General features: G+C 42.6%; 1 protein-coding gene across 1 annotated transcript in view; it reads left to right on the top strand.

Annotated features, from left to right (window-relative positions):
• COL5A2 (collagen type V alpha 2 chain) overlaps positions 1–12172 on the top strand; it is a 383714-nt gene that overhangs the window by 200072 nt on the left and 171470 nt on the right. The window contains exons 5-7 of the mRNA XM_078680359.1: positions 865–969; positions 6031–6111; positions 10524–10568. Of these exons, the coding sequence (XP_078536485.1) occupies positions 865–969; positions 6031–6111; positions 10524–10568 (231 nt within the window). The remainder of the gene's footprint in view (positions 1–864; positions 970–6030; positions 6112–10523; positions 10569–12172) is intronic.

Genomic DNA, 12172 nt, shown 5'->3' with positions numbered 1-12172 from the left:
TTTTGCTTTAGGGGTGTTGGGTTGTGCTCGCCCTTGATTTCTGTGTTTCCAATAAATCTCTGGGTTCTGTGCTGTCCTGGTGGTTTGTTGTGTTTTTTTCTTGTGGATGAATGCCGGGTTGCTGCTTGGTATGTCTCACTTGTTGACGAAGGTGTCGAGGATGGAGGGACCTGGGGGTAATGTCCTATTACGTATGGTAATCTTCATTACTCCGGGTCCCGTAGTCCTCGACACCTTCGTGACTTCCCTCCCTCCCTCCCTTTGTGTGCCGGCCTTCATCTTGGGCTTGGTATTACAGAGGGAATGCTGGGTCATGTACCCTTTTGTACTCCCGGCGGGAGGGGGGTGGTGGTAAGTCCAGCATTCCTTCTTTCTTTTTTTCTGTCAGAGAGATAGTACATCTCACTTGTTGACGAAGGTGTCGAGGACTACGGGACCCGGAGTAATGAAGATTACCATACGTAATAGGACATTCTCCAATGTAGCATAACATTGGTACCAAACTCTAAAAATACAGAAGCAAAGATGTTATTTGTCTATGTAGCTCTGGGGGTGAGCAATCTAAACACTGAGATTTGAGTGTGCTCTATAACTTGTACTAAACTAATAACTGGTAGTATACTATGCAAACCTTGACTGGGCATTGATTTAGCAGGGGAGGGTGTTCTCCGGTCATTTAGACATACCTTCTTCTGAGCTGCCTGATTGTTTATATTTTAATGCAGATACGACACACATTTCAATTGTGACGCCTTCTTCACATTAGAAAAAATTATTTTTGGGGTTCTAGTAAATGGGAATTAGAACTGCTTTACAGATGTAGACTTGTAGTACCTCATAAGATGTGTTTTAATTTATTTCTAGGGAGCCCGTGGTCCCCCTGGAGTAGATGGAGAACCTGGAATTCCAGGACAGCCCGGCGACCCTGGTCCTCCAGGACATCCAACGCACTCTGGACAGTCTGGACAGGTAAATATGAATTACGTGAAATAGAAAAGACATATGTAATAGATCTCATTTTACAGACAGGCCTTTAAAGAGGTTTTACTGATTGCTAAGTCATCAGCAATCCACTGTTTACGGTTTGCATCATTCATTTCCTAACTCTTGTCTCAGTGTGACTTTTGCAACTGGCAAGTTCTTTCACTGCCTCCTGCTTACCCAATGCACATGTCTTGAGCCAACATCCATCACGATTTACCACTTCCCACAGGTGTACGCGCAGCCGCAAAAGAGTTATGATTCTCAACTAGGCAGATCAGGCTTTGATGGAGCTAGAATAAATAATACCAAAAGCAAAGCCCCATCTCAAGCAACTCTCACCAGTTGGACTCCCCCTAATAATGTGATGGCTGCTTTGCAGTCACTCACTCAGCTGCAGCTTCTGGCATGCTACAGTGCAGTTGGTTTTCTGTTTTTAATACGCCACCCGGGCAGGAACTTTTGCACACAGTTCAGTTTTTTGAAAAAATCCATAGAAGTGAAGTATAAAATGATTTAGTGGTGGGGCTGCTTTAGAAACAGTAGATTTGGCAAGGAGTGAGGTGTGGGGAGGGCCATGATCCAGGAAAGGGCATTTCTCAAGAGATTCACGATACAACCCTCAACAACTGAAATACTGAGCGTACCGGGCACAATGTATATGCAGCTATGGTCTATGATTGCATATTTTTGATATACTTGTAAATAAAGGAATCTAACTATCAACAGAGCACAAAGCGTTGCATTCAAGAAGTGTAGGAACATTACAAGTTCAGAGAGTATGCATAAGAAGTGCTCTGACTTCTTTCCAGAAAGAGGACGTTGAGGGGTTCAGTCTGGTTTCCGGAGACATATAATGGTTTCACAATCCATTGCTTAAAGCATCACCTTCGTAACATCACACATTACCTCCTGTGCTCATTGAGAATGCATCGAGAAGAGTGACATCTTTTGTAACAAGATGTCCTTACAGAAGTCATAGAGAGAATAACGCTACTGTAGTTCAAGAAGCAGATATCTTCAGGAATATTGAATGCAGATGAATGCCTACACTACTACTGTCAGTAATTATATGTAGTCACATATGCCTTATAAAGAATACACTGGAATAACCATTCCAAGTCTTGTGTAGGTGATTACAATGCAAACATTACATTCATGTTCAAGGCTGTGGTTACACTGCCAATGATGAGATTTCATCCCAAATCAACTAAGGTTTTACACAGGCCGAGCAAAAATATCATCTATTTACGTTGTGAAGACCTACTTGCTCATCAATTAATCACAATATTTAACGAGTTGCCCCTATCAAGATTAGTAATTATGGGCTTTGCTCACAAATTAATCTAGAAAAGTAAAGACGCTGGATTCGCACTCATATTTATAGATATCTTAAGAGATATTAAATACAGTTGCAAGACTGCAGTACCGCTAGTCTTAGGTAGGTGTTGGGTCCTCAGAAGAAAAACTGTCTTTCAACTAACAGGAAATAGATGTAATAAAATACAATGTTATGTCACTTCAGTGAAGTCAATGATGATGTCATTAGTCCTGGAATTAGTGATGTCACTACTGTTGTTATTGATGTTTATGTGTAATGTCATCTATGAGGATATGTGTCACCATGTGCACTCCATTGGAACGGGGGAGGTACGGCTGAGTAGCTAATCATAGCCAAGAAAAGTCAATGTTTTAAGTTGTGAATTGCATCCAAAACGTTTCATCAATTGAATATTTTTAAGGGAATGTTTATTAGGTTTTGTGAAACAGTTTGATTTGCTGTGCTAGTGGATCACAGTAACGTTCCTTCAAAGTTTTCTGTGAATTTCTTGAGTGTTCTAATGATGAAAATAGGCTTCTAAATGCATTCTTTCATTGGGCATGGTCATTCTCCATTGCATATATTAAATGAGATTAGAGAAGGAGCTAAAGAACTTCCTCTCAGAACTCTCCCTGGGTATGTAAAGACCCGACAGAAGCAAGGAAAAAGTGCCCATGCCTGACAGAAGGCATGACTTTTTAACAGATCTGCTGCTGACTACAGTGGTAATGCTCAGGGGCCAGAAGAATCTACTGACCACATCTTGAGAGGGAGAGTGCAGGGGTAGTTTTGCTGGTTGTCATGTATGGTTTCATATATTTTGAGACAATAGGGTACACAGGCTGTGGTACTAGCGAAAGGCATGGAGGGGGAGGTATGCATGTTAAGCATGGTTACCTTGTGCCTTGTTCTATAGGACGAACTGTTACAAAGACTGTCACAAGAAACACAGACCCTCTGCACTTATAGCTGCCTGAGAAGCCAGAATCTTACAAATGTTGAGTGCCCCCAATTTGAGAGGCCTACAACAGTATATCTGGGCATACCTCCCCCGTACAATCTCACTAGCCTGATATTCCTCACCCAGGATTGCGTATCTGGGTAATTCCAAGGCTGTAATACCCAGACCTGGCTGTGGATATGCTAGGGCTACAGGCATTTAATGGCCTGCCCCAGCCTGCCCTCTTTATGCACAAAGGGAGTGGACTTGTAAAAGCTACCCTGGGATCCTCCCCATGCCATGCACCAAAAACCCTATCCCCATTTTCAGGCACCACCAGGATTCCACCAGCTGCAATTTACTAGCTGTTAAAAGGGGGCGGTAATGTTATGTTATGTTATCTCATTTGTAAAGTACCAGTGAAAAGAGTAGATATTATGATTGTCTGAAGAACCACGTTTTAATTTTTTCCAGACGATAGTCTTGAACCGTTCCTGCCTTAACTCAGCATGGAGAGAGTTCCACATTTTTGCGGCCCAATAGCTGAAGGAGAGACCTCCCATGTTTGCTGGGGTTTCCTGGGAACTATAACCAGTGCAGCACCCATTGTCCTCAGATGATGAGTAGGATTGTAAGGTTTAATTAGGAGGTTTAGGTAAAAGGAGCCCCTGGAGTTCATAATCCTTAGCACAAGCAAAGCTTGAGTTTGAGTTTGAGTTTAAAACATTTATAAAGTGCACGGACACCTGACGGTTTCATGGCGCTGTGGTGTACTGAACCTCGGAGGACAGGAGGGTCGGGAGGGAGGCAGAGAATAGGGTGATTATAATGGGAAGGCTTGTGAGAAAAGAAAAGTTTTTAGCGCCCTTCGGAAGTGAGAATATTGAGTGGAAGATCTGAGGTGAGTTCTTTGAAAGAGATTCTTTCACTCATCGGGTGCCAATGAAGGTATCTCAGGGCAGAACCCCCACGTTAAGCAGCATTCTAGCTTCAGCATTCTGAAAGTGTTGAAGAGCTCTCATGCTGGCTTGGGAAGCCCCTAGGTATAGCACATTGCCGTAGTCTAGCCTGGATACAAGTAAAGCTTGGACTACTGCCTTTTTGGCCTCGTCTGCGAATAATCCTTACAAAGGATCTTCAAGATGCCAAAACAAACCCGTACCAGGTTTACTATCTGATGATCAAGAGCAAGATTAATGTCTAACTAAATTCCAAGGTTTTTGATCGTGGATTTTGGGGTTGGGATAGGACCCAGCACATCTGGCCACCATGTAGTGGATCAGATAGAGGGCTGTTTCCTCACAATAACACCTCTGTTTGTTCACAATTAGTTTAGGACCACCGCAGTCTACTTACTAGGTAATTCCTAAAATTAGTTGCAGTGATGCCCTCTCTGCACCGCCCGCCGCAATGTTGCAAATGCGCCATGCGCCCGCCAGTGTGGCGGGCGCTTCCTAATCTGGAGTGCGGGACTGCCGCACCCTCAGCGGGAGGTCCCATTTCCCGAGAGTATGGCGGGCGAACAAAGTCCGCCCGCATACTAATGGGGCCCATAGTGTTGAAGGCTGCACTCAGATCTAGCAAGACCAGGGCAGCTGTCTTACCCTCATAAGCCATGAGTCTTAAATGTTACGCCGCAAGCAGGAGTGTGGATTCAGTATTTTGGTGAGGTCAAAACCCTTTTGGGTCTTTGTAAAGATCTTTTCTCTCTCCACATATTTTATCATTTGCTAATTGACATGCTTCTCAGCTATTTTAGCAAAAAAAGGAAGCAGAGAAATAGGTCTGAAATTCAGGTTTGGCCTGATCTAAGGAAGGTTTTTTAAGGAGGGGGACCTCTGACGCATGCTTCACTGAGAGGGATTCTGGGCAGTTGTAAAAGACTGATTGAGTAGCTCCCATAGAACAGGTAGAATAGCTTCCATACCTAAATCCAATCTAATAGGTGAGGCAGGATCAAAAGGGTAACCTGATTTTATTTTAGAAATGAGAGATTGGAGTTCTGGGATGGAAAGAGTTGTAATATGAGAAAAAGTCTCCCAAAAATCAGATGAGAAGACCATGGACCACACAGTGTGACTTCTCTAACTTTTTGTGGAAAGGAGGTGTAGATCTTTTCTATTTTATCAGAAAAAAAAACTGAACACTGATTGCAGGATTCCTCAGAAGAAGTAGTGACTGCAGAGATATGCTTTAAATAAGAGAATTGTTTTACTAACTTGAAAAAGTGGAGAGTTCCTGGAGAGCTCAACCTTTTGAATAAAAAATGGACTTCACGTACATCGGATTGAGACATGGTATTGTTTTAAGGCCTTGCGATAAATATCTTTATCTGTAGAGTTGTAATTTTTATGCCAAAAGCGTTCAAGACGTTTACAAGATTTCTTCTGGGACCAGAGTATGGGACACATGTGGAAAGAGACACACTAAAACGTATTCTCAGTTTTCTCCCCTTTTCATGGTCATTATCTCATAATGGTCAAGTACTGGTGCTGGAATACTGGCAAGAACCATAAATTACACCCCATGGTCTGAATTTCCACATTTGTATTAGTCACTAGGAGGAAATAAAGAGAAGGTTTGTCCCATTTCTACATCAGACATCCACACACTGGTCTAAAGCTGAAAAGAAGACATATGTGGGACAAGCAGATTAAAATTCACATTTCTTTGCTAGAATGACACATGAATTTTGAGAATTTACTAGTAAGGATATTTGATAAGGATTTTTTAATGTTTAAAATAACCTTTTATTTTGGAAAAAAACTTTTTCATGTTTATTTTACAGCCATTTTCAGCACACATGCAAGGCGGCTTTGATGAGAAATCTGGACTTGGCTCTCAAATGGGACTGATGCCTGGATCAGTGGTAAGTCAATTCCTTGGTGATAAAGATTAACTATTGCAATGGCTATATCAAAATGCTCATCAGCATGTCATAAATAAGTTGCAAGTACTGCAAAATGCAGCTGCTCAGCTTCTGTTTAAAATTCCCAAATACCAGTCCATTTCAAAGTTATAAGAGCACTACACTGGCTTCTTGTCAGATAGAGAATTATCTTTAAAGTACTCTGTATCATTCTCAAAGCACTGCATGGCCATGGTCCATACTTTCTTAGGAAAAGCTTTAACTGGTGCACGCCAGGCAGGTCTCTTCAATCAGCATGTGCTAAACTCTTAGCAGTGCCTAGGTTTCACCGCTTGTCTGGGGTGGTAAAAGGCTTTGTGCTGGGAGCCGCAAGGGCTTGGAATACGCTCCCATTAGACATGCCCTATATTTCTAGAATGTTCCAAATTTAAATTCTACTCACTATTGCGGAAAAACTTCCTTGTTGTCAGAGTTCTCTTAAGGTGTTTGACATGGGGATGTGATAAAGTGTGTTATGAGATTAACCATGGGAATGTAGGAAAAACTCACAACATCGATACATTGTCTTCACAGACAGCTCTAAGACTTTTCCTACGTATTCTTACACCTAACGTCGCGGACAATATCATATAAAGTGCTCAATGGAAGTGTAAATTGTAAGAAATTACCCTCTTTTTGCATGGTTGCCCCCACTTTTTGCTAAACTGCTGATGTGCTATGACTGAGTGTGCCCTGGGTTCCTGCCAAACAGGTACCCAGGTCCTATGTTCTTTCCCTAAACTGCATTGAAAGCAAAACCCAATTGGCACTCTTTGTCCACAGGTCAGTCCCTTATAAATTGTACCACAGGTAACAAGGAATCTGTGGCCAGGGAAGGTTTCTAAGGGCTGCAGCACTTATTGTGCCACCCTTGGAGGCCCTGTACCTTTACACACACACACTGCCTTTGCAGGCTGCATGTTTTGGTGCAGAACAAAGTGAAGAGTCGACATGGCTTTCATGCCTGTGTGCCATGACTACAACCCACTGCCCTGGCATAGGTCAGCCACCTCACTAGCTGGGTTCCCTATACCAGTGGTGAGGGTACAGGTACATGAGCCCTGTACTCCTACAGTGTCTAAGCCAATTCTTAGAATTTGTAAGTGCAGTAATGCCAATAGGAGTATATGGTACTGGGAGATTGTCATTACGAACTCCACAGCATCGTAATGGCTTTACTGAACACTGGGAAGTTTGGTCTCAGCACATTAAACCCAGACTGATGCCACTGTAGGATTTAATGAAACATGCACACAGAGGGCATCTTAGAGATACCTCCTGAGAAACTGCCTAACACTAGTGTCCAGGCTGAGTGGCTGCTTGCCAGCTGCCACCACCAGACATGTTTCTGGACCCCTGGGTCAATAGCCCTGCTGCTCCTGGGGGTCTGAAACAATGCACATCCTGGGATGAGGTGCCAAGCCTCCTCCGTCAGGATGGGCAGGGTCCAGGAAGGGAAAGCTTCAAAGGCGTGCTGCCTTTGTGAGCTTCCCCAGGCCTTGTGCTGCTTCCAGCAACTGGCACCCACCGGTTCTGACCCCCACTTTGGGCAGGAGAATCATCTGGAAAACCAAGTGAGGAAGGGAGGTGTGCCCACCTTTACCAACCCCACCCATCAGGTGGGGGAGGAGAGGTGAAGCACAACTCTCAGTCCCCGTCATCTTGCAGATGGGGGACCCAGCCAACCAGAGTGGGGCATATGCCCCCCTCCCACTGGAGGGTGGCATTATAGGGGTGTACCCACCCCAAGGAAGGGACATATTGGTCCCAACCTTCACCTACCTGTAACGCCCCTAAATCTTGTATTTATGGGCAACCCCGAACCTTGACTCCTCAGACAAGAACTGACAAAGAAGAAAAGAAGAAGAAGCACAGAAGAGCAGTGTTGAAACTAAGAAGAGGAGGCCACCCACTGACTTGGCCCCAGCTCTACTGGCCTGTCACCCCATCAAGCATGCTCCAACCAAATCCCGGTGGGTCCTGCAGCCAGCAACCTCAAGAACCCTGAGGACCTGCCCTGCCTTCCACAAGAAATACTTTTTCTTCTGTGAGTACCGGATTTTCTCACCCACAGACTCTGACTCCGGCCAAATCCGCAAGTCTGCACCACTCTGCACCCGAAGCCCACAGCCAAGTTCAAGTGGCCCAACACTATGAGGAGGTCTTCTGGCAATCCTGACCTGAGATCTGGGATTTCTGATCTGCCTCTAATCTCCCAGCGAAGCCTGCAGCCTCTATCTGGAGGATCCCCCCTTCCGCACCCGGAGCTGGTAAGGAAAACCCAACACCGAAAGACACCCCTGCACCCGAAGTCCTACTGCCTTGGGTGGCCCAGCCGATGGTGTACCAGCATCCTAACTTACCTCTCCAACCGGTGGTCACCTCTAAAAGATCTTCGTCACCTAGTCTGCAGACTCTGTTGAAACTCAAGATTCCCCATTGAAATCAACAGGGCATCCAACACCAAACCAGCTCCCTGCACCCAGCGGCCCCTGCGCAGCTCTGGGTGTAATTTGGGTGCTAAATCAGATCCCCCTTTGCCTAACACCAGGAGATTTGCTCCCACAACCTTGTGGCCTGCTCATGACCAGCCATCAACCGGAGCCCCCTATCCCTCACTGAGGGTGCTTTGAACATTCATCCGTTCTAACCCCAGAATACTAACTCCCACAAACTTGTACTTACATCTAAACCGATAACTCAATGCCCTTCCATAGGATTGCATTGACTGCTTATTCCTAAAGATTGTTTTAAGTTTAGAGTTGGCTTTGTATGGATCTTTGAAAAACTGCAAATAACTAAAAATTGGTTATTTAACCTTTCTCTAGACTCTAGATAATGTCCCTGTGTAATATCTTGGTATATAACACTGAGTAGAAAAAATATTCCAGAACGTAATCTGGAAAGAAATCCAAAGTAATCTAACAGTAATTTCCACTGTATTGAAAGCATTTACAAACCTGTAACGAAGTAATTTTCATTCAGCTTGCTTGTATTGTTCAACCTGCCTTGAAAAGTATCGTATACACTTACCTGTGCCAGGCTTGCTTGTTTCTAGGATAAACATTCAACTAAATAATATTTTTATACAAACCAAATTGGTCTGAGTTCAGTCATTGAGTGTTTGACATCATATGCTGATTGAGTGGGCACGACAAATACTTAACACTACCCTCTGATAAAGCCTCACTGCTCACCCACACTACCATAAATAGAGAGTAAGGTGCTATCTACTTTTACCTCTGCCTACCTTTTGGGTTACACTGGACTCTGTGCACACTATACCTCATTTTGGCGTAGTGTCCTCATTTTGGTGTGGTATATACAGAGCCAGCTTCCTACACAAATGTAAAAAACAGTCCTAGCCACCATTTTGGGCTGACTTGTTTCTTATACAGCTGATTAAATGAAGCCACTGTAAGTTTACATCTTGGAATGTGGCAAATATTTCCTTGTACCTGGAACTTGAAAGGGATGAGTTGCTATTGCTGTGAAAGTCAGCACATTTTCTTGACATCTTTAATATAATTACAGAGCAGAATAGTGCTCAACAAAATAACTCAGCACAAAGCAAAATGAAAACCCAAGAATAACATAGAAGCCCACACAATAATACAGAAAAGAATACAACATAGCAACCACTGTACAACACAACAATAGCACAATGCAATAATGCAGCACAAAACACAATGGCACAAAAAAATCACAAACTTAAAAAAGCAACACAAGATGTATGCATATATTTTCTTGTCAAACATTACCACCATCACTAATCTGTTTTCACATATGATGGTAAAAGGTTTTTCACATAAGCAGTACCTTACCGTACATGGCATGTAATAGCACCAGTCTCAAATGGTTTGTGATATGGCCCTAGATGCAAAAGAATTTGGAATACATGTGCAAAAGTCCTCTGAGGACCGCATCATCCTTAAATAGGAATGGTATAGTATGTTCTATTATGAAATATGTTTTCCAAGTGTAGTAATAAAGGGCAAACATGTACAAATGCAGATTAAGGCAATTCTGTGGATTTCTTGTGCTCCAAACAATTTGCAAGAGTAAGCGTGCAGGATTAAGAGTGTGTCTGCACACTCATGACTTCCATACATTTGGTAAAAATACTCCTCCGCATTTTGAGTTCTGACAAGGGAGTTGACATCTAGAAAATATCTGTGGTAAACTTTGAAATATTTTCCTTTTTTGTGACCTGCACCCTCTCCCTCCTTAATCACTGACAATATTTTTTACAGCTTTTACAGCCCAAAGAACAATATCTCAATGCTGGTTAAAGATACAAGAATATGTTCTAATATGTTCTTAATTTTACTGTATTTAGTTCTAACAACTTCCACATAATTTATTATTTACAGGGTCAAGTTGGACCAAGAGGACCTCCTGGACTGCCAGGAACTCAGGCAAGTCATCCTCATTAGATATTGAGCAACGGTCTTCTTCTGTCAGAACACAGTATTTTCTTTGCCTTTTTCTGGGGTATAGCAAACACATATTTCTATTCTGCTAAAGGATGTTTAAGTGTTGTGCCATTTTGGGTGTGAAATTTGGAAGATCATTGTTGCTACTTTTATTGTTTATTTGAGTATAGCATGAATGTAAGAGGTGATTGCTGTGGAGTTTTTAGCCCCAATCTTCTACTCACCACCACCTTCAAGACAGTATTTACTGGGCCACCATCCTGGGGCAATTTTTCAGAGTGGACTAGTGTTTGGGTCATGTGTCTTGCCTCACAACTATATTTAATGGCACCAGCCAAAGGCAATTCTGCCTTCCCCCTTCTGCACACTTGATGCACTTAGCATTCAGTATGCTACTGCTTTTATCATCCATCCTCAGGTTAACGCATTCAGACTTTTCTACCCCTGTGACACACTCCTTGCTTCACACCTTTGTAAGTTCTATACCCTGATCGAGTCCTCACAAGTTATGCTCAAAACCCAAAGAACACTTCAATCATAATGCTTCCTTAAGACTCTCACATGCCTCTTCTGAGACCTTGTCATATCTTTATATTGTTCCCAATGTTTCAAATGCTGTCTTATCATTTCACATTCCTCAAAAAATATACCTTGGATATTCATGATTTTATCATAGAGCACCATCTTGATACTTTATTACTGAGTCTTGGATCCATGACGCATCTGCCCCTGACTCTGCTTTAGCAAATCCTTCTGCATATCACTCTGTGCACAGCTCCTGTTTAGACCCTGCAGGTGGTAGGTTAGCTATCATCTTTAAACAATTTATTGGAGTTCCATCTTTTATTATGACCCATATGCTCATGCTGAGCTCTGTGCTCCCTCTCTTTTGTTTATTGGTTTATTAGTTGCCTGTCCTGCATATCTTTTAATCTCTGATGATTTTCAACTATTTGACTTTGTTGCCTTTTGGGCACTCTCTGACCCTCATTATTGGTTATTTTATCTGTGGGCTTCATTCTGATGCTATCTTCAGTTCAGCTAGTGTTGTCAACTCTTGTTGTACGTTGAGCATATATAAATTAGTTTCTTACCCCACCCATTTGGCCAGTCATTCAGTAGATTTCATTTTGACTCATCCCTTTTATGGTGCTTTTCTCAATTCCAGTCCTGTAGTCTGGTCTGATCATTCTGTCATATATTGTAATTTGTTTCTCCCTTCTTTGGAACAACACACTACTCCAAATTCATGCTGTAAAGTTTAACACCGCTAGGTTAACTGAAATCATTCCGATTTCTTTTCCATTCCTTCTCACCATTGTACCACTCTTGATGCTTCAATAGTCACAGAGGTTTCTTATTTTAACTCACACACTCTTTCAGTTCTTGTATTCAACCCAAAACTGTGTGCTCCTCCCATCAACTACCTACCACTAAAATCTTGCACTGCATTGTAAACATGTGGAAAGAGTATAGTGCAAAGTTTATGATATTCTCAGTTTTTCTACTTATTTAGAAATCATTTGATTTATTTCTAATAATTCTAAGGACGTTTTCAAAACTGGAACTTGCTTGTCAATGCTCAT

This window comes from Lissotriton helveticus, chromosome 3_1, assembly GCF_964261635.1.
Source record: "Lissotriton helveticus chromosome 3_1, aLisHel1.1, whole genome shotgun sequence".
Lineage (NCBI taxonomy): Eukaryota > Metazoa > Chordata > Amphibia > Caudata > Salamandridae > Lissotriton > Lissotriton helveticus.
This window is presented reverse-complemented; position numbering and strand designations above follow the sequence as displayed.